The sequence below is a fragment of the Rattus rattus genome, chromosome 18 (assembly GCF_011064425.1).
Source record: "Rattus rattus isolate New Zealand chromosome 18, Rrattus_CSIRO_v1, whole genome shotgun sequence".
Lineage (NCBI taxonomy): Eukaryota > Metazoa > Chordata > Mammalia > Rodentia > Muridae > Rattus > Rattus rattus.
In genome coordinates, this window is record NC_046171.1 from 18,913,035 (window position 1) to 18,935,763 (window position 22,729).

At 47.0% G+C, this 22,729-nt stretch overlaps 1 protein-coding gene across 1 annotated transcript; it reads left to right on the top strand.

Moving 5' to 3' along the window:
- Positions 1 to 1,255: 1,255 nt before the first annotated feature.
- Znf365 (zinc finger protein 365) lies at positions 1,256 to 21,907 on the top strand. The gene is made up of 4 exons (XM_032888702.1): positions 1,256 to 1,296; positions 3,726 to 4,484; positions 15,780 to 15,960; positions 21,738 to 21,907. The coding sequence occupies exons 2-4, from the start codon at positions 3,739 to 3,741 to the stop codon at positions 21,810 to 21,812; spliced, it is 1,002 nt and encodes a 333-aa protein (XP_032744593.1). The 5' UTR covers positions 1,256 to 1,296; positions 3,726 to 3,738; the 3' UTR covers positions 21,813 to 21,907.
- Positions 21,908 to 22,729: the final 822 nt, after the last annotated feature.

Sequence of the window (22,729 nt, forward strand, 5' to 3'; positions counted from 1 at the left end):
GGAATCTGACACCCTCTTCTGGTGTGTCTGAAAATAACTACAGTGTACTTATATAAATAAAAGAAATAAATCTTAAGAAAAACTATATCAAATCATTTTACCATGACTCTGTGATTTAATATCGAAATTGTATTGATAAACACAACATATGATCGAATGAAGAATTTGATAATATTATGCCATTGTTAGAAAAAAGGCCCTAAGAAGTCTCCAGGCTTTCGCCTGAAGTGGCGACACTTCAGGACCAAGTAAGACAAGTAAGTTGCCTCAATGTTGGGAGAGGGCTGAGCTCTAGACCTTGGTCCCCCTGCCACCCCCAGATCACACTTTGCGTCCTGCCCCAAAGGTAGCCAGGATGAATGAGCTTCCTGCTTGCTCACAATGACTGGCGCACCCTGACTCTTGGTTGTGTACATGCACGCTCCGACCTCTCTGGTTCTGATTTCCTGAACTTTACGGGCGTGCACCTCTCGTTCAATTATTAGTATTTCAGTAGTGCAGACCATCTCTCCAGTCCCTTAAAAGCAGGGTTAACAAAATCTCTCTCTCTCTCTCTCTCTCACACACACACACACACGAGCAGAAACTTCTATTAGGAAGGAAATGACACGTCTCAGGAGGCTAAATCTTTCTTCCACTGAGAGACTCGTGTTGGGGGCATCTTCTCAGTGAGGAGGTCTCAGAGTTCTGCCTTTATGTGCTTCTTAACTTCCACACTTTTACCAGCCTTAGTTCTGTTTAACTTAGCTGGAGGACGCACCCTTCCACGAGTATGCGAGTCCTGTGGTTCCTCCTTGCCAGGTTGCCTGGATGAAGTTCTAACATAAATACCAGGGCCTTCCTGCTGGCAACTCTTTCCAGGGTCTAGCCAGCTAGGTTCCATCTTCACGCCCACTTTCGCCGCCCCTGCAACTGGGAGCGCTTGTCTAGGCCTGTAGCGAGACTAGGCTGGGCAAGGCTGGCACGTGTCCCCGCCTCCCTCCCCAGAGACCATCCTGCATCCCTCCCCGTGATGTCAGCGGAATCCTGAGCTGGATTGAAGGGAAAGGCCCAGGATCTCCCGCTAGAGGGGCCCAGATGGGGTGGACCCAGGGGTGGCTGCCCGGGGGCCGGAGCACCAGCCTCGCGTCCCCGGGCGCCGCCCCCGTGTCCCGCCCGCGCCACGCTCCGCCCCGGTCGCCGCTCGTCCCGCGTGGGAGCCGACCTGGCTCAGCCTGATTTACGGCTCTGCTGAAAACCGCTCGCGCGGCTCCCGCAGCATCAGCACCGGCGGCTGCAGCGGCAGCAACAAGTCGGGTAAGTGGGCTCGGCTGGAGCTGTGCGCCCGCGCCCCCCGCTCCACGGACACGCGGGGAGGTGGTCCCGGCTGCGCAGCGTCACGGGGAGTCGGGACCGCTGGCTTCCCCACTCGCACGAACTCGCGTGAGCACGAATCCACGCAGTCACCAGCGGGAGCGGGAGCGGGAGCGGGGGCTAGGAAAGCCGGGACCTCCCCCCACGCAGAGGCTTCCCAGTCTGACCAGTTCTGCACAGGAAATCGGAACCCTTTTTGCTAACCTGTGCCCCAGGTTTCCGCTGAGCCCGTGGAAGCCTTTTGCTGGGGGCGGAGGGTGGTATATCTTGTCTCCCCCATCCAAACATCACCCCCTCCTTCCCACTGCCGCTCTAGAATCCTCTCTTCCTATCTCTGCACCCCCTTGCCGGCTTCTTCAGCCCTAGGCTGGGCCAGGGTTTGCATCCTATTGAACAACCCCGCGCGGCACAGGAGGGTTCCCCTTTGCTGGGGTACAGAGACTTTATTTAGTAACCTGGAAAATGTGCCTGCTTGGCAGCTCAGGCACCATTTCTTTCTCAGCTTCTGGAGGCAGATAAGGGTATAACATAGACACCTCACCCTAGGATGCACCCTAAGATCCAAGCTCCTTCCCTGTGGAACCCAGTGCTCCTCGTTAACATTCTTGGAGGAAATAAGTACCAGGACCCTTGCAAAATTGGGCTGTACGAGTCATCTGTTGCTAGGGCAAAGGGGATGAAGATGCCGAGGCAACAAGAACTTCTTTCTGGAGGAGTTAGGCTGACATCTGTCTGGTTCCAACACTCTAGAAGTTGTCACACTAAAAACAGCATCAGAGGCAAGGCAGATCCATCCAGAACATTCTGTTAGCGAGGGATCTGGGCTGTGGCCGTATATATCAAATGATATCTGACACCGTGGGTTCCCAAATGTCAAAAGAGCATTAGTGTTAGGCTAACACTTTGATTTATGTCATCATACCAGTAACTAAAAATATTAACGTCACGAACAGACCACGATGACATAAGCACACATGTGTCACCAAGCCTGATGACCTGAATTCAATCCCTAGGACACACACATGATGGAAGGAGAGAACCCATTCACACAAGTTATTCTCAGGTGCACATGCGAGTGCGCGTGTGCACGCACGCACATGCACACACACACACACACAGTGTCACAGAGTAAATAAGGAATCTTATTTATTAAAAAAATTTAAAATACTAAGAAAAAAATGTTTGGTTAAAATCGTTTCAGCTCGTGATGTGTTTAAAGCCACTGCGCTTAGTTTAGTCCATCTTTCCCAGACTTGAGAAGAGATTGCCAGGTGACTCACAATTCCTGTGAGTCTCCCGGCATTTCACATTCATGGGCGACCCATGTCCATGTAGCATGGCAAATTCAGGAGGGCAAGAAACTTGAGTTCCGTCTCTGGACCTTCCTCTGTGGGCTTTAGTATTTCCCCTCCTTGCTCTAGCTTTTCACCTGGGTAAGGCACCTTTGCTCAGGCAGCCTGGAGCTGGATTAGAAGCGCAGGCCTTGGCATCTGTATCCGACTCTCGGCAGAAGCGTCAGAGGATACAGAAGAGAGTAGATGCAGTTGCATTCAGCAAAGGGATTTGGGTTTTCATTTCAACATAAAAGTCAGCATTAAATATCATATGCGATAGTTGCTTCAAACCAAGAAGACGGAGCTGATGCAGTCACTATGGAAATTAGCCCGGAGATTTTTTTCAGGAGACTGAAAATAGAAGTATCACGTGACCCAGGAATATACCATTCCTGGGCCTATCCCCAAAGGACTCTATATTCTCCTACAGAGATGCTTTCTCTTCCATATTTATTGTTGCACTGCTCACCCGAGCTAAGCATTCGAGCCAGCCTAGGTGCCCACCAACAGTAGCAAGGATAAAGAAAATATGGCGCAAATATAGAGTGGAATTCTATTCAGCGGTTAGGAAAAACGAAAGCTTGGTATTTGCAGGGAAATGAATGGAACTGAGCACTGCGTTAAATGAAATAAGCAAGGCTCAGAAGACAAGTATTGTGTGTCCTCTCAAAGAATGATCGTAGAATTTAACTTCTGTATTGGTGTGTGTATGCACGTGCACATTCGTTTGGTGATGTAGGGCCTGAAAGAAGAGAGCAGGATAAACGGGTCTCTTAAGGATAGAAAGGGGAGGGTAATAGAATTTGTGGGACTTGAAAGTGGAAGTGGATATTGGGGTAGGAGGAAAGGGACCAGCTGGAAAGAAAGGGTAGGCAGAGAGATGGGGAAGAGAACCAGTAGAACCAAGTAAATTTGTAAATGCCTCGGTGAAACCCGTTACTTTGCTGATTGTCACCCAACGGCAGCCTTCAGTGTCAGCCAGTGTCAGTTCAATAGCTTCTGACCGACATGTAAACTGGGGTCTTCTCCCCCTCCCAGGACTTTCAGAGTGATGCAACAGACGACTTTTGAGGAAAGCCGGTACCGTTGGCAGGACTCCCTGGAGAATGTCGCTGTGTGCCTGCCGTTCCGCTGCCCGAGGTGTGGAGACCATACGAGATTTAGAAGCTTGTCGTCCTTGAGGGCTCATCTAGAGTTCAGTCACAGCTACGAGGAACGAACCCTCCTGACAAAATGCAGCCTCCTGCCGTCTCTCAAGGACACAGACCTACTCAGGTCCTCGGAGCTCCCGAAGCAGGGAAAACTGCTCCGGGGCCACGCAAAGGTGACCAAGCAGAAGCCGAGCTATGTTAACTTGTATAGCATCTCCCATGGGCACTCCAAGGACCCGAAACCCTTTGAGATGGTGGCAGAGAGGCCCGTGTCCTACGTGCAGACCTACACAGCCGTGGACATCCGGGCCGACACTCTGGATGCTCCCCGGTCCAGCCCTGGACTCCCCACCCAAGACACCAAAGCTGCTTTCGAGGCTCACGTCCGAGAAAAGTTCAATCGCATGGTAGAGGCCGTGGACAGGACCATCGAGAAGAGAATCGACAAACTCACCAAAGAGTTGGCCCAGAAAACCGCCGAACTGTTGGAAGTCCGGGCAGCCTTTGTGCAGTTGACTCAGAAGAAGCAGGAAGTCCAGAGGCGAGAACGGGCCCTGAACAAACAGGTCGACGTGGCTGTGGAAATGATCGCCGTGCTGAAGCAGCGCTTGACGGAGTCCGAGGAGGAGCTCCTGAGGAAAGAGGAGTAAGTGCTGTTGAAACTGGATGCTAACCCCCCTCCCTTGGGAGACCCCTCCTCTCCCCTCCCCAAGATACAGGCAGATGTTCAGCGAGCTTTGCTGGGCATCCCCGGCACATGTCTTGGCTGCTTGCCTCATTGGTTCACTAGTACCAGGAGGCCGGAAGCTTTGGTATTATTCATCTTCTTTGGATAGGGTGACCAAAGTGGCAGCATTAATCTAATTAATATCTAACTCCCGGTTCCCTTGGAAACTGTTCCATGGGTGATGTTGGAGAGCACAACACAGCCTGTTCAGAAGCCTGTGCGCGGTGTGTAAATGTGTGTGAGTGGGAAGCCAGAATTGATATGCTGGGAGAGCCATTCCACCAGTGTGTGTGAATTAGTCAAGAACAGGAGATGATGACCCATTCTGGTGTAGAATACGCTTCAAGAATATGCTTTTCCCTTGCTTTTGATGCTTTCCTTTCTAAAATTACAGTAACAAAAATACCCAGAAAAACTACATACTAAAGAGAGGTTCATTTGCTATCGCTAAATATTTATGTTCCCATTAAAGAGATGCCTAGATACTTTTTAGTCACACTAGACATTTTTTTTTTACTGTAGTTGGGATGACTTCGAATCTGCTATTGTATTAGTGACTTTGTATACTGCTGTGACAAAATTCCCCATGAAAGCAATTTCAGGAAGGAAGAGTTTATTTTGACTCACAGAGGGCATAATTCATCATGGGAGGAAAGTCATGGTGGCAAGACTGGGAGGTAGTTGGTTACATTGTATCTATAATCAGGAAGCAGAGACAATGAATGCTGATGCTCAGTTTGTTTTCTCCTTTTTATTCAGTCCTAGACCCCAGTCTATGAGATTGTGTCGCTCACAAGTTAACTTGTTTTACTGACTGATTAATTTTAAGCTGGCTACAATTTAAAATCATCTGGAAAAAGAGTCTCAATGAGGTTGGCTGGTGGGCATGTCTGTGGGGGATTTTCTTAGTTGCATTAATTGATGTGGGAGAACCTAGCCCACCGTGGGTGGCTCTATTCCCTGGGCAGGGCATCAGATACTGTACTGTGTGTGTATGTTGGGGGGGGGGGTGCTTATATATGTGTGCCTAACACAAGTAAGCTACATATGCATGTATCCATTTTCTCTCTGCTCTTGACTATCGGCATGACTGGCTGCTTCAAGTTCCTACCGCTGTGACTTTCTTGGTGTGATGGACTGTGAACTAGAATTGTGGTCTAAGTAAGTCCTCTCTCCCTTGAGCTGCTTTTGAAAAATCACAGCAGAAGGAATGAAACCAGGACGGCAGCTCAGTTAAAACTTTCTGGAAATAGCCTCATAGGTACAGCCTGGAGTGTGCGTGTTTCATGGTGATTCTAAATCCCATCCAGTTGACAACGCTACTGACTTTCTTTGTTCTTAAGAAAGTGTTCCCTAATGAATATATCATTTTTGTTTTGGTGCTTTGTTCTCTGGTGCTCTCTGGTAGGAGCCACAGAGGAGACCCAGATGACCTGCCCTGCAATACTGTGAGATGATTGGTGGGGACATGCTGAGACCAGGGAAAAGCCTAGACTAACTTGTTTTTGTTTGTTTAGGATTTAGTAGCAGTAAGTTAAATAGGATAGAAATTCATGCATTTATTTCTTTTTTAATATTCCACAATTTGCTCATTGTACAAATAATAATTGATGTTGGTTTAGGGGTAGTGGCTGCTCAGAATGTGGAATGGTGACTGGTAGAAAGGAGTTCCCATGATCAGATGCTGCTATCGTCAAGGATTTAACATGGTGCACTCAAGCAGTGATTTATTGCTTGAGAGATTGGATTCATGGCTGGGATCATACTCATTTGGTAGAGTGCTTGCCTAGCATACACAAAACCTTAAGTTCGACTGCCAGCTCCCAGACAACTCCATTATGGTGCACAGTCATAGGCCTAGAATCCAGCGGTATTGAAGGGAAACAGAGGCTTGTGGAACAAAACATTCCACCAGATAAAGGGATGTGTGTTCTCTCTCCTTTCCAAGCCTATCCCACGTCACCCTCAGGAGAAAGCACTGTGGAGTTTTATAAACCTCCTTCCAAGCCTAGCTTGTGTTCACACAACCATTGTAACGGCAGCACACACTCTTAATGTTCCTCTGACGGAATCCTGATACATCCTGCCCTGCCCTCTGACCTTACAGCTGTCCACGTGCTCACAGTGCCATGACTCTCCAGTGTCTTCTGTACAGTGCTATTTCTGTATTCCTTGGTATGGCTATAGTGTGGCTGTTTTAACCAATGAACCATTGAATGTACTATGTTCCTAGAATTAAATATCCTGTTCCGGCTCCAGCTAACGTCTTATTGCATCGTTGTCCACATTTGTGTGGGCTGTAATCTGGCATTTCTGTATTCATTGTGTGGAATTTCTGTCAGAGACTCATGTTTGCTAAGCATGCACGTGAGGGCTAAGCTATAGCCTTGCTTTTGTTGGTGTTTTGAATCTATCATGTTGAGGATGACAGGGCTAAAAGGAGCATTTAGTTTAAAATTTAAAACAAAACCCCACTTGGAATGAAAATATAGAGGCTTTGCCTTAAATTTCCAAATATAAAGACATCATTTTCTTCTCAGCCTCCATTTGAGGCTGTCTTGGCCATGTCTGTGTTCAAGCCTTAAATAAACACATTCTCTGTGCATGGGTTGGAATTGAAAGGGTCTTGTTCCCAGGAAGGACACTGGGTCTCTTGGTCTGAGTGTAACAAAGACAACGACAAAGACAGTACCCTCTGTCTCTCAGTATCTGCAGAGCCTGTCCCCTATCCTGCCCCCCACTCTGCCATCTGCCTGGGAACAGGGACAGCTGTCCATCAGCCACATCTGTGTATCCCAACTAAGTTGGTTTGATTGAGTTTGCCTGACTGGGTTCCTTACCATGTCACTGTTTCCTCAGAGGACTCCACCTCCCAGAGATGAGATGTGACATTTCTAATAGGAAAGCTCCCTCTCAGTCAAAGAAACTTCCAGATCATTCCTAATGCATATCTCATTGTGGGATCTCCAAGCTCTAGGGTCAAGGTTAAAAGTCCATTTCTGAGCATATAGATTGTTGATGTCCCATTTGAGATTCATTTAAATCTGGGTAAACTTTAAAATCTAGAGAGATTTGATCAAAACAAATAAACACACAAACAAAACAAATGCAAAAGGGAAAGTGCCTTTCATTGAAACTGAAGTTAATGGCTCTAGGGACAGTTGGACATGGTGATACTTGAATGGCAAAGGCCAGGGATTGCCTCTGAAAAGTCTAAAAAGACCAATCTGGGTGCCCTTGTTAACTTTAACTGTCAACTTGACACAGCCTAGGATTATCTGGGAAGGTAGTCGTACATGAGTGATTGCCGTGGGCATGTCTCGGTGATATTCTTGATCGTTGATTAATGTATGAAGGCCTTGTCCACTGTGGGTGGCACCATTCCTTAGGCAGGTGGACCAGAACTGTATAAGGATAGCAGAGCATAAACCTGCCTGCCATGCAGCGTCCTTCTCCATGGTTCCTGACACCGTACTTCTTTGGCAATAAATGGAGGTCCATGTTTAGAGGTAACACTGAAATAGTAATCGATAGGCCTGTCTTCAAAATTCTTTCTCAAGCTCTGTCTTGATTTCCCTCAGTGATAGACGTTGACCTAGAATTGTAAATGGAATAAACCTGTTCCTTCCCTGCGTTGCTTCTGATCAGAGTATTTTATCAGAGCAACAGAAAGGAAACTAGAATATTGAGCTTCAAATTGAGTTCCAGGCCAGCCTGGTTTCCTGAATGAGACCTGGTCTCAATAGCACAGCAAACTCAAAACTAAACTGACCAAACAAAGCCCTGGATTCATCTCCCGGCTACATTAAGTAAGTTTACAGCAGTTACAGTGTCCTCAGCACAGAAGGTGATCTGAGTTGGGTATCATTTGTGATGCTGTCTTGGGTCCCCTTGGCAGGTGATCTATAAACCCTGCTGTGTAATCTGAAAGAAGAATTTGCTCATCATCCTCACAAAGTCAGTGTGACTTTAAAAGCTCTGACGACAGATGCCATTACTTATTGACAAGCAGTGAGGGCTGCTGGGTAGCACTGTCTCTAATCTGGTAAATCAACCCAGGCCGCCTTGCAGTAACGAATCCCTAACCAGAACGATGGTGTTAGATGGTCCCTCAGTTAGCTCCTGGGTAAGATAGTAACACCACGGTTCTTACACACTTTCAGACAATAAGAGTGGAGAATACTACTGGGCTATCCTTCATGTACCCAGTGTAGGGGTAGGCATGTCTGGAGAGCATAAAATCCTTATTTTCCCTCCAAGGTGTACATGCAGAAAGCATAAGATGAATCTGTAAGCTCTGGGCAAACACAGGGTCAGGGATTCGTTATATATACTGTGGGGTGTGTGGATGTGCTTGTGTGTGTTATATGTATGTGTGTGTGGTGTGTGATGCATGTATGTGTGTGCATGTGATATATGTGGTGTGTGTGTGTTATGTGTATGTGATGTGTTATGTGTATGGTGTGTGTGATTGTGTGTGTAATGTATGTGTGTGTCTGTGGTGTGTGTGTGTCTGGTGTGTGTGGAGTGGTATGTGTGCTGTGTGTGTGTTATGTCTGTAATATGTATTTGTGGTTTGTGTGTGTTGTTGTGTATGTGGTGTGTGGTATATGTGCTGTGTGTGGTGTGTGTGTGTGTGGAGTGTTATGTGTGTGTGTAGTGTGTGGTGTGTGTGATGTGTATCTAGTTGTGTGTGTGTGTGCGTGTGTGCATGGTATGTGTGTGTGATGTATGGTATGTGTGTGATATGTATCTGTAGTATCTGTGTTGTGTGTGTGTGTGTGTGTGTGTGTGCCTGCGTGTGTCTTCATGGTATGTGTGTGTGTGTGGTGTTATGTGTGTGAAACAGTACTCTTGTTCTTTGGGCACTGTTTTTAAGATATCCCTTACTGGTTTTGAAACTTGCCGAATAGGCTAGGCTGACCGGCCAGTGAGCCTCAAGGATTCTTCTTTCTCCCCACTGATTACAAGCTAGCACCACCATACCCACCTTTTGTAAAAAATGAGTTTGGGGGATCAAATTCAAGTTCTTATGTTTGCGAGGCAAGCACTGTAGTGAGGCATCTCCTCAACCCCTACCCCCCACACACCTGGTATAATTTTTATTCAGGGCTTTATTGGGTAGATTCCTGCTGAGATTTCAGGTGTACACCACCATGCTTGGCTACATGGTGGCTTTAGCAAGGGTCTGAGTGGAGGCCACAATTTCAAGTTAAAGATTAGACCTTTCTACCTAGAGAGGTCATAAGAAGAGGGAGAGGCAGGGTGTTTTGCTCTAGTAAGCAGCAGGCAGATTCACTGAAAGCCAGAGAGGCCTTAAGTGCTCCCTGCGGTTGGTGATTTGGGAACTGGAAGGTGCCCTGTGCCTCCTTCAGGGGGACACGGTTTTTTTTTTTTTTCAGCTAAAAAAAAAAGTCTGAGAGGCAGGGAGTGCCTTGCCTAGAAACAGATCCTGTAAGAAAGCTGTGTAGTTTCCTTGCCTCGGTTCACTGTGTCCTTGCTAGACTTCTGATGATGTAAGATTTACCAAAGCACCGGGACTTACATAATCCCAAGCATGGCCCATTTTGGAATAGTTTGCTTCCCAGCTATTTTGAGACTGCTGCTATGGTGACATCATTTATTTTTCTGATGTGATTAAAGAGAATGTCAGCTGGCACTGGAGGTGTTGGAAACAGGAACCTGGTAGCATCATTGCAGGGTTGTGACGCCTAAGCCTCTAAAATATGTCCCTTGGGACTTTCGACTTAGCTCTCCAGATGTCCTCACCCCATCAGAAGGGGGCACGTGCCACTCGCAGCCTTGGATAGAGGTGAGGGGCCTCTGATTCCGTCTATGATTCTTAGTTTGTGGTTTGTAAGCTTAAGTAGGTGGATGCTCTCTCCCTCTTCTCTTGGTCATTTGCTGTGTCCCCAGCCCCTGCAGGCGATGGATACTTCTAGAGAACCTGATGGTCTGGTCCTACAGTGGTGAGCAAGGTGAATTTTTCTGCTTTCGGGGAAAACCTACCAACCAGAAAATAAACGACAGGAAACAGATTTCTATGGTGTGACAAAAGGCTCTAGGAAGGCCAGCAACATCCATTTAGCTGTGGGATGTGAACTGGCAAGCTTGGGGCTGGAAAGACCGCTCAGGGTCAGAGCATTTATGGTACAAGCCTGAGGATAGCATTCAGGTCCTCAGAAGCCCACATGAAAAACTGAGTGTGTCGGTATATAGGCCTGTGACCTCAGTGCTGTTGTGACTTGCTGGCCACCAGCCTGGCTGCAGATTGAGTCAGTGAGAGACCCTGTTGGGAATAAGGTGGAGGGTAACAGAGTACGACACTCAACATCGGCCTTGAGCCCCACGCACACACAGTCGTGTTCATATAACACACACACACACACACACACACACACACACACACACACACACACACACACACACACACACATCTCTGCCGATCCTCACCTAGGAAGATGGCCAAAAGATATCCTGTGAGAAACAGAGATTATGAAGGCAGAGAGGCATCAGTGGGTTCCACACTCTCAGCTCATCTCCAGGATTCGTTTGCTTCTAATTTATGTGTGTGGGTGTTTGTGTGTATGTGTGTCTCTGCACTGTGTGGGCACAGTGCCTGTGGAGGCCAGAAGAGGGAGAGCCACCGCCACCCCTTGAACTGTGAGCCACTCTATAGGTATTGGGACCTGAGCCCAGGTCCCCTACAGGACCAACCAGTGCCCTGCCTGAGCCATCTCTCTGCCCTCAGTTTATTTCTATAAATGATCTCTGTTGTGTTCGGACATACAGACCAATACAAAATCAACAGGAGAGTGAACACGTGTTCTTAGGGGTAGCGTGGGAAAACTTTGAAATCCCAGGAATTCTTTTCTGTCCATGTCTTTTCTCATGCTGCCTGAGTAATTTAGAGTGTAGTATTAATCTGCTTAGAATCAACAAATTAATTTGATTTTATGACCAGGAAAAAAATTAAAAAAAAAAATCTTTGTGTCTGTGATGTATACCCACTTCAGTGGGTGTGTGCAATTGTGTGGGGGTGGGGTGGGGCTCACCAATTCAGCTAGGCTAGGTGGCCAATGAGCTCGAAGGATTCATCTGTCTCTGCTCCCCACCCCAACATCGGGGTGGCAGCTTTTATGTGGGTTTAGGGGATCTGAGTACAGTTCTTTATGCTTGTAGCACTTTATCCACTGAGATATCTCCCCAAATTTGCCATCCCCCCAAAAAACCCCTCTTAATACTTGTATATCCGAAAAGCCAAAAGAAAACGGAGAGGCAAGGGGCCACAAAAACAGAGAGAAGCCAGAGTTTTGGGTGGCGCCCTGGGGAGGAGGGGGACCATGCTCTGACCTCATGCTTGCCCCTAGGCTCCTGGTGCCCGGAGTGATTCTTGCTCTTTGGTTTGCCTCATGGCCAACATTACAGAGCATCTGAGGTGCTGTGTGATCAACAGTTAGGACTATTTTTAGCCAGAGGTATTTTTATCATTTCATATACCCCTGAATAGGTTCATAAATCAGTCATGTAAAATGAACTTTAAATAACTCGATTAAGCCTCCCCTTGGGAAGGAAAGCCGGCCTGATTTTTTTTTTTTTAAGAGTCGAAGACAGGAGTCCATTTTACATCCCACCCTCCTCCTGGAGGAGGTGTCTGTGGTTTATTCTTTGGCTTTTGCCCAAGACTGACCTGGAAAGGAGCAAAGGGGTTTTTCTGTTGCTTGGGATGTTCGGCTCGAGCTCTGGTTGTACATTTGTCCTTCATTAAGACTGTGTTAGGTCCCCATTATCTGCTGGACTCCTGTGGACGACACACTGTGCCCCTGGCGGTTAATCCTGATGGTCAACTCGATGGGATTTAGAGTCACCATGGAAACAAATCTCCCAGCACATCTGTGAGGGATTATCTCCATTAGGGTAGTTGAGTGGAAAGATCCATCCGCATTGTGGGCAGCAGCCGTCCAAGGCGTGGGGTCCTGGGCTAAATCAAAAGGAAACACGGAACTGGGTACCAGCCTGCATCCCTCTGAACTGGGTGGGTACCAGCCTGCATCCTTCTCTGCTTCCAAAACCGTGGATGCCATGGGCCAGCTGCTTCAAGCTCCTGACTCACTGAGTTCCCTCTTGAGGGAGGCCACCCTCTGAGTCAAAATAAACGTTTCCTTTGTTAAAGATGCGTTTGTAGCATCTTTTGGCACAACAAGGCCAGTAACTAATATGCTCCTCGGACTGGATGATTTTATGACGACATGGGTGGTCTCCTGTGGGGTGTGCCCTGACAGGGTTTTAAAGGGTTCTGTGGGAGTGCACAACCCTGTGTCACTACAGTTGGGGGTTTGGGAATGGTTTCTGCAGGGAGACCCTGAGGTTACAGATAGCATTAAGACAGGGAGCTAGGGAGAGGTTCTGGCTGGGGGAACAGCATGTCCCAGGTATGAATCTGGCTGGGTGCTGGAATGCAGGAAGTCAGAAAGACTAGACGGTCTTTGCTAGCAGGCTGGAATAGATGACCGGGGCCGTACGTTGTTTCTCCTTAATAAACTTCAATGGATGCATGCAAATTATGAATATCACACATGACATATTAATGGTCACTTCTGTCAGTTTGTTCACCCAAGCTCTGTGTGTGTGTGTGTGTGTGTGTGTGTGTGTGTGTGTGTGTGTGTGTGTGTCTGAAATCCAGAAGTCAGCCTTGGATGCAGTTCCTCAGGTGCCGTCCACCTTGATTTTTGGAGATTCACTGGTCTTGGGTTCACAAATAGTCTAGGATGGCATGCCAATGGTCCCTAGGAATCCATTTGTCTGTCCGTCTCAGACTCCTCAGTGCTGGGATCATAACCCGGAGCCACCACACCAAGATGTTTTTATAACCCGGAGCCATCTCCTTCCTGCACCATCACTGTCTAAATTTTCACCTAGGTGTGCTGATCTCGTGGACAGTGATTGCATTTTGGTTTTCTCCAAGGCTGGCTGCCTTTAGCTCATCTCGGAAGAGGTGGTCCAGGGGTTGTCGAGGGGCTCAGCAAGTTAGAGGTATTTGTTATCAAGTCTGAGGACCTGAGTTTGAACCCCAGAATCCACGTGGTCGGAAGATAGAACTCAGTCCTGTGAGTGACCTCCGACCTCCACAGGTGCAGTGAGCGTGTACATGCATGTTGGTGAGAACGCACACGTACACACATGCATACACGTATGTAATAAATAAATACATGTTATAATACAGAAAAGCAATGTTACGCAGCTTGCAGAGGTTCTGGCCATCCTGTAAATGAGTAAAGGGATAAGAAAGCAAATATTTTTTTTCTCACTAAAGTTTCGGCTGCACAGAAAGGGCTTTCCCCTCGGCGCCTCCTTTGGCTGTGTTGATTTCAAAATGCCTTTGAGTCCTGGGGATGAATCAGTGTCTCAGAGCTGCAGATGATAAAGCCTCAACGTCAATTTCTTACACTGTAGCTGGCATTTCCCCCCTTTAGAGTCAAATGTTACTTTTAATAGGCGTATTTCCCATAGAATCTTGGATTCAATACTATTTTACTCTTCTCTTTAAAAAGCGATAAAGATGCGGGCAGGAAGTGACGTAGGAGTAATTAAAGAGATTTATTCCCCCCACGCCCTGACTGAATCTCACTAAGATTGGCCCTCATCTTTGCCTCTGGCCTTTGAGAGCGTCACGAGATGTTCTGACTCAGCAGGACAGGAACCTATATTATAGCCACGGACGAGTTTTACTGTCCTGCGAGACTGCGTCATGTTCTTCCCCTTCCTCGTCATAAGCCTTGACGTTGGATATTTCAGGATCTACCCCCTTAGAATGTCTGCCTTAGCACCACACAAAACGCTCTGTTAGCACAAACCACAGATTTTAATGAAAACTATCTTCTTCAAAATAATTCAGTGAGAAGGACATTGTTTTGAGAAGTTTCACACATACGGTTTACTTGTAAATTTTTTATTTGTTGTTGTTGCCTGTATGGGTGAGCATGGATGGCAGAGTAGAGGTCAAAGGACAACTTTTGGGAGCTGGTGGTCTCCTATTTCTGAAGAGTAAGCTCAAGTTGCAGATGCATGCTGCAAGCTCTCTTATCGACGGAGCCTTCTCTCCCACCCTAGAAATACTTCAGTGCCAGCCTCACAGAGCCCAGCTGAGCTTTAGTAGTTCTACATTCAGGGTGGTACAAATTTATTGTTTCGGGGGAAATTGGATGAAAGAAATAAGGGGTCTCACATAGAGACCCGGTAAGACAGCTAAGGGGTGTTTGAATCTCTTTCCCAGACAACAGTGGGTGATATCAGGCCAAACCTTAACAACTGGTGGTTTCTAAAAGAGTGTGTGTGTGTGGGATCCGAAGCCAGATCGTGAACAGTTTGTTCTCTCCTGTGGAGATCCACTGTTCTGTCGGGTACCTTGAGCAAGTGTTTTATGGCTTACAGTATAATTACTAGAGAAGTTATAAATACAGTGTAGTTAGCGTCCTGCATTTTGTTGTTTCAGTTTTGAGGCAGAGTCTCAGGTAGCCCAGGCTGGCTCTGAACTCACTAGGTAGCTGAGGATGGCCCGGAACTCCAAATCCTCCACCTCCCAAGTGCTGAGCTTAACCATGGCACCACCACCTTCAATTTTATATGGATCTGGGGATCAAACCTGGGGCTCCTCACATGCTAGGAGAACAATCTATCAACTTAGCTGAGCCTCAGCTCTAACCTTCAGACCTCCCTACCCAGAAACCCCCTACCATTCCTCAGGGAGATAAAGATGTGGCTCTCGGTGGTTCTCGGGGGTCTCTCATGTCATTTTCCATATGTCTTGGATCGTCATGGTGACCTAGAAGTCTCTCAGCTCTTCATCTGTGCACACATCCTCACAGCGGCTCAGACATCTACATCTCTCTGGAGTACCTGTTTTACAGTTCCCAGGTGTTTCCGAGGCTTCTTCCTCCCGGTGTCTCCATCTAAAAGGTTGCTCTTGATTTTGCTTTCTGAAATCTCGCCACCCCACCGCTGGCCGTCACTTTGTCACCTTGTACCTAGTTTCAATGTCGTTAACTCCTGACAGAATGCATTTACTTTTACATCCTACCGTGACTGTCTCCCTCAGTCAACATGCAGCCTCATCCCTCTCGTTATGGTCATGGCTGCCGGGATGCTGGCTGGCTGGGGACTTGACATGTGTGCAGTGAATGACTCCCTGTGTCACCCTGTGTCTTGTCCTTACAGAGAAGTTGTCACATTCAACCATTTCCTGGAAGCGGCGGCCGAGAAGGAGGTTCAAGGAAAAGCAAGGCTCCAGGACTTTATTGAGAACCTGCTGCAACGGGTAGAGCTGGCGGAGAAGCAGTTGGAGTACTATCAAAGCCAGCAGGCCTCCGGTTTCAGCCATGACACTAGTGAGCACATGGTGAGTCCCCAGCCGGCCGTGCCAGCCCTCAGGCCCCCTGAATATGGTGGTCGGAATGGACCAAGACTGAGCTAGGACGGAAAACAATGGAGCTGCGTGACTCACAGGGCCTTCCTGGGTGTCATTTGAAGCCCTAGCTAGACCATGCCTGTCTCTGACCATGGTTAATAGGGTGGCAGGGAGGTCGCTGAGTCTGAGGCAACACTTACCTGCTCACTTTCGACCTCCATTCCAAGCTGAATTGGTAGACATAATTTTTTTATACTTGTAAAATAACAAAGTCAGAAATATCTGAGTTCTGGCTTTAGTTTTCGCCTAGACCAGAAGGTATGTGGGGTTGAAGGTCTTCAAGATGATATTCCAGTGATTATCAGTTCATGAAAGCAAGGTCCAACCATTTTGAAGGTCTTCAATGTGATATTCTCTTCTAAGGATCATCATTTCAAGAAAGCAACACTCAACCATGTCCATACACACTCAGCCTTCCTTACAGTGGAGGGAAACCCTCTTCAGTGGTGCTCGCTGTGAAACTTTCTTTGAGTGGATATTCAAAGGGAACCCATGGCAGGTGATTGGTTTCGGTGTATAGTTTCACACAGAAGCTCCTGGGGCTTAAGGTTGCCACCAGCCCCTGGCTGTGTTTCCTGATCTAGGGTCTTGTTAAGTGGCCTCCTTGATCAAGACTCCCTGGCTCCCTGGGTAATAGGGTGTCTAATCGGTCTTCAGGCAGGGCGAGTGGATGGTCAGATCTGTCTGCTCTACAGTTCGACCTTAGAGGAATGGAGAGACGAATACTAAATAAGACAAAATAAATGAAGCCAGATTTCACCTCCGCTCTCTGGTCCGACTGTAGATTAAGTAAGGAGAGGAATCAGTGCATGAAGTTTCAGCGCCACCCTCCAGACCTGCTGGTACCTCCCCTTTTCCAGGCAGGAGGCTGTGTGCTCCGTGTAATTGTCCTGAGGCAGAACCATCACCCCCAAGCTGACTCCTCTGCTTCCTTCTTGGAAGAGCGTCCTGTCTTGTCTAGCAGTTCTTAGCTAGTTCTGGAATATCCTCTCTTGGCTAGCATTGGCTGGGGGGATGATGCTCTGAGCCCTCTCTGGCCTGAGGTCACAGAGCACCCATGTGAGGTGAAAAGGCTTGGCTCTAGAACCCTCTTAACTTGCTTCTTGCTGAGCCGAGCCTTTCTGGATCTGCTACTCTTCCAGGACGTGAAGTGAATGCGCCCCGTGCTCTCCAAGTGCCTTTAGCTTCCTGAGTTGTCAGCTCACCTGTGACTGGGGTCTCAGAGTCCTGAGGCTGCAAGGCTGTATTAACCTTTTCGGTGTGTAGGTGGACAAGTCACCCCCAAACACAGCCGTGTGTGAAACCCTGCGCTCTGCCTACGGGGTCTTAGAATAGAAAACAGTAGATGGAAGGGAGGAAGCAGGAAGCCAGAAGTATTCCCTCTTTTTTATATTTCTGGGCTCGTGTCTTTGGCTTAGCATTTTTCCCCCAGCTTGAATGTTGATCTTTGAAGAGTCGTAGCAATAACTGTCTCACATGTATTTAATCTTGTAATCAAACGCTGAAAAGCATCCCACCTCTTCTGGTCAGATATACATATGTGGAATGATGTGTGCACATGGAATGCCTGTTAGCTATTCTTCTTGGCTCCCCCAATAGTTACCTAGCAACAATCAGGAACAAGCCTGGCTTGCTATAAAAGGACTGTTTAAGTGTTCTCTCTCTCTCTCTCTCTCTCTCTCTCTCTCTCTCTCTCTCTCTCTCCTTCTCCCTCTCCCTCTCCCCCTCCCTCTCCTCTCCTCTCCTCGCCTCTCCTCTCCTCCCCTCTTCTCTTTTTCTCTCTGTCTCTGTCTCTGTCTCTTTGTCTCTGTCTCTCTGTGTCTCTGCCTTTGTCTCTCTATCTTTCTCTGCCTCTAGTCCCTTCTCAATCCCCTTTCTCATTCCCCCCCAAATAAACTTTATTTTATACTATGTCTGTCATATGGCTGGTACTTCGGGGAGGTATGCCTCAGCATGGGCCTGCTAAGGTACCCCCTCCTACCACATCATAGTGAGTTCTACAAAACATATCAATGTATGTATTCTTACACACACACACACACGCACACACACATGTATATATACATATATACACATGTAAACATCTGCATTCACAGGATACACACATATATACTGCACAGTATATATATTATACAGTATATATATATATTATACATGTGTGTATAATATATCTGTGTTTGTGTACTAGGTACACAAACAAATTCCTTCACCCATGGTAGGAAATTAAATATTTATGTTTGCCTCGTTTCTGGTTCAGTCACATGACCAGCCTTTAGCCAGCTGGCTCAACCGAAGGAAGCACTGGCTAATCCAAGCGATGCTTGGTGCCGTTAAGATTGCAGTGAGCAATTTAGATAGAAGAGCTGTGTGATTGACGTGATCAGGCAGTAACGAGAGGACCGGCCTAATTGATGTAGATTGGAGCTCTGGCCTTAAACAGACCCAGAGGATGGAGTGATTCTAAAAGGGATTAGGCGCATGTATTGGTAGTTTATCTTCCCCAACTCTTCCTTGGGTCAAGTTGGGCAGTCTGCAGACTTTAAAATGGGAGCATGGGTGCTCCCTCTCCCTCCCTCCCTCCCTCCCTCCCTCCCTCCCCCTCACTCTCATTGTGGTCATATGCGCTCATCTATAAAATAAAGGGCCATGCCTTCCATATAATCAGAGAGCTACGTCCGCTCTCTCACACCCTCAGCCAATACGGAGACAGAATAGCTTGGCTGTTTTTAGCAAGAAGAACTTTGAGTCAGCTCTTTGGTCCAGCATAGTGTGTTACAGAGCTCCCATTTCCCCCGGACTTCTGCACTCACCCAGAATAGTTACCTACTGCCAACAAGACAAGCAGACATCCTGCCTGGGCTCTCCTGCATCTCGTCTCTTCCTGCCAGCCGTGCTCCCCCGTGGCCCCCTCCCAGATTGATCAGGAAAATCACTCTGCCTCTCTCACCCGCCAGCCCTGCTCTCACCTCTCCTTGGAGGCTTCACACTGATGATCCCTGATCTCTCTCCCCACCCACTCCCCTTCCCTTTCCCCTAGACAGGGCACACCAGAGGGAAGGGCGGTCCTCCCATCGCTACGTGGACTGCCTCCTCCAGAAGGTGACTGTCAGCATTGCGTCCTTCTGGGGATGCCTCACCTCCCTTCACCTTTTGTGCCTTTTCTGAAACAAGGCTTGACATTCTACATCTTTCCCTCAATCCCCTGGAGCATTTATGGTCTTTCTTTTTTCCACCTGGCTGACTTCTAAAAATATAGTATGCTTACTCAGATATTTTATCTTTGTGCTCTGAAAAATGCTGTCAAATTAAACACAAAGTGACCTAATATCCCATCTGCCAAAAAGATGAAGAGGAGGAGGAGGAGGAGGAGGAAGAGGAAGAAGAAAAAGAGAAAGAAAGAGTGGAGTGGGTGTGGCCTTGTTGGAGTGGGCGTGTCACTGTGGGTGTGGACTTTAAGACCCTCATCCTAGCTGCCGGAAGCCAGTCTTCCACTAGCAGCCTTCAGATGAAGATGTAGAACTCTCAGCACTATGCCTGCCTGGATGCTGCCATGCTCCCACCTGAAGATAATGGACTGAACCTCTGCACCTGTAAGCCAGCCCCAGTCCTTATAAGAGTTGCTTTGGTCATGGTGTCTGTTCACAGCAGGAAAACTCTAAGGCAGAAGCCAAGTGACATGTTCTTCCTTCTCTCAGCATTACCCAGTTGCCCATCGTTCTTTGTCTAAGATTGAGGTTCTGTGATTTTTTTCCCCCTTCTGCGTTAGCATATCTGTGTCATAGTGGTTCAGGCCATGTTTAGGCAGAGCATTGAGACTTCATGGGTGTAACCTCTCTGACATTTCTAGGAGACACAGTCTCACAACCAACTCCCTTTTCCTTGGGCTCTTACAATCTTTCTACCCTTCTTCTGCAATGATCCCAGGAGTCTCTTCTTTCTGACCCCACTACTATTATTATTATTGTTATTATTATTATTGTTGTTATTATTGTTGTTGTTGTTGTTATTGTTGTTGTCATTGTTTTGAGACAGTGTTTCTTGGTGTAGCTCTGACTGTTCTGGAACTCTATAGACCATACTGACCTCAAACTCACAGAGATCTGCCTGTCTCTGCCTCCTAAGTGCTAGGATTAAAGGTGTGTCTCATCACCGCCCAGCCAGCTCCATTATTTTTTAATGAGGTTATGACAGCTGCTTATGCATCCTTTACACCTTAATAGGTAGTTTAAGCAGTTTAATGGTGATTTAGACTTCCAGGTATGCCAGCCCATGGCCAGATTCTAGCTGAGTATCTCTGTGAATTACAAACTAATTAAAATGTTTGGGGGTTTTGCGTGTGGGTGATTGGTATATCTTGAGTCTGCTAGTGTGAACTTTGCAGATGACAGCGTCACGTGGCAGTGTCAAAGGTTCGATGCACCTTGTAGGTATATGGGGGTGGGGGGAGGATGTGCAGGGTATGCTCAAATATTACAGCACCGCATTTAAGGGACTTAAAACGTGTGTATTCATGGCTCTTGGTGTCCTGAGGCGACGAGGGACCCAATCCTCCACTGATATTAAGCACGTCATAATCTCCCTGGTCTAAATTCCAAAGAGGCCATTTCCTGACATTTTCTTCACTGTTCATTCCCTGATTCTGCTTAAAAACGTGACATGACGTCATCCTACGAGAGCAGCTCGAGGAGGGGTGGGAAGATTGGGCTGGGCTTCCCCTGTAAGTGGAATGGTGACATCTGGCTAGCAATGATAATCATCGATTTACGTTCCCAATGAAGGCACTCTAGGCCCCGCCACAAAGCACTGGCAGATATTTTATGGCATGGTACTTGGAACAGACATCACCTCGATGGTCGATGGCCTTGGGGATGCTTGTGGGCTTGGTCTTCATATGGTCTCATTTTAGAAATGATATATTTAGGAAATAACATTTGATGCTCATTTCCTCTTGGTTGGTACTCTGTGACTAGCTACAGCTGTACTAAATCAACTGTAACACAGCCAGATCCTGAGAAATAAGGGCCCATTGTGTCAGGCTTTTAAAACATGTTTTTCCCCCAACCCCGACTTTCTGGGAAGCTTTTGATTTGATTTGATTGTTTTAAATGTTGAGATATTCCGATACATGCTTCTTGGAAAACTGAGAGCAGGTGTCCAGAGATGCTCACCGAGCAAGCCAATCTGGGACACACTTGTTCTCTGTCGCAGTGGATGGCTCCCTAGGTAATGCCGCTGACTACTTACAGATCTCCTTAATGAGAATGGAGTGTCTTTAAACAAGATCGAGTTTTAAAACCCCGTCCAGGAGCCTGAGAGATCAATCAGTGGGTAAAGTGCTTGCTGCCGTGCAAACTTGAGGACCTGAGTTCAGATCCTCAGGACCCACATAAAAAGGTTGCGTGCACCTCTCCCCCGCCAGCACCACAGGGGTGGCAGTGCAGAAGACAGGCAGATGATCCCTGGGACCTACGGCCACTAGCCTAACAGCTCCATGTTCAGTGAGAGGCTCTGTCTTGAGACAATAGCTTGAGATTAATGGAGGAATATTCCCAGTGTTTTTCTCCAGCTGCTTCGTGTGCTTGCGAGGGTAAGTGCACTCCCACGCTGAATACTGAATCCATTCACACCCACACGTACGCACGCACACACGTGTCACCTCTAGCCTAGCTCTGGTAAACTGATGCTCTCTCTTGTTTATTTCCCACCAGCTCACAGACATCTCATCGAGCAGGAAGCCCCGATGCCTGTACGTATGCCTTTCTTACACAGGAGCCATCGGATAATGCTTACGTTGTGCGTCTTCTTGTTGCATTTGATGAAATATCTATAAGTGGGTTTCTAAGCCTATTGCGTTTGATAAGATATCAATGTCTGGACTTGCAAAGGCGTCTGTGAATATTTACCTGCATGCCGGTGTCTCTTTTAAAATAGCAGCTGATCCATGAGTTACCATAGCAATGCTGGGGTGATGGTCCTCGCATATTATCTCCTGTAACTTTTTTTTAAACAAATATTTATGTGTATAGATGTGTGTGTTTATGTATATATGTTTGTATCTCACACGTATATATGACAGTATATATTTATATATTACACATATATTATACACATGATATATAGTATTGTTATGCTCTACACACTATATATCACATACTTTAAATTATATACACAATAACCCTATTTTTGCTGAGTAAAGAGAATTCACTGAGGAATGCCGAATGGTGGTCACCTAAAAGAAATGTTCAACATCGTTAGTCATAAGGGAAAATGCAAATCAAAAACAACCTGAGATTTCATCCTGAGAACATCAGGTGACAGCAAATGCTGGCGAGGATGTGGAGAAGGGGTCCTCCATTGGTAGCATTGATTTTTTTTCTTTCCTCAGAAAAATTGGACATTTGCCTGAGGATGTTTCTCCTGGGTATGCCCCAACATACTAGTGATCTATGTTCTCTTATTTATTTAGAATGGAAAAACAGTCACAGGGAATGGATACAGAAAATGTGGTACATCTACACAATGGAATATTACTCAGTATCAAAAACAATGACTTACTTCAGAGGCAAATGGGAAGAAAATATCATGGTGAGACAGAAAAGACATACATGGTATGTACTCATTTGTTTTCTTGAGTTTTTAGAACAAAGAAACTCAAGACTCCTCTGCAGATCTCTCTCTCTCTCTCTCTCTCTCTCTCTGT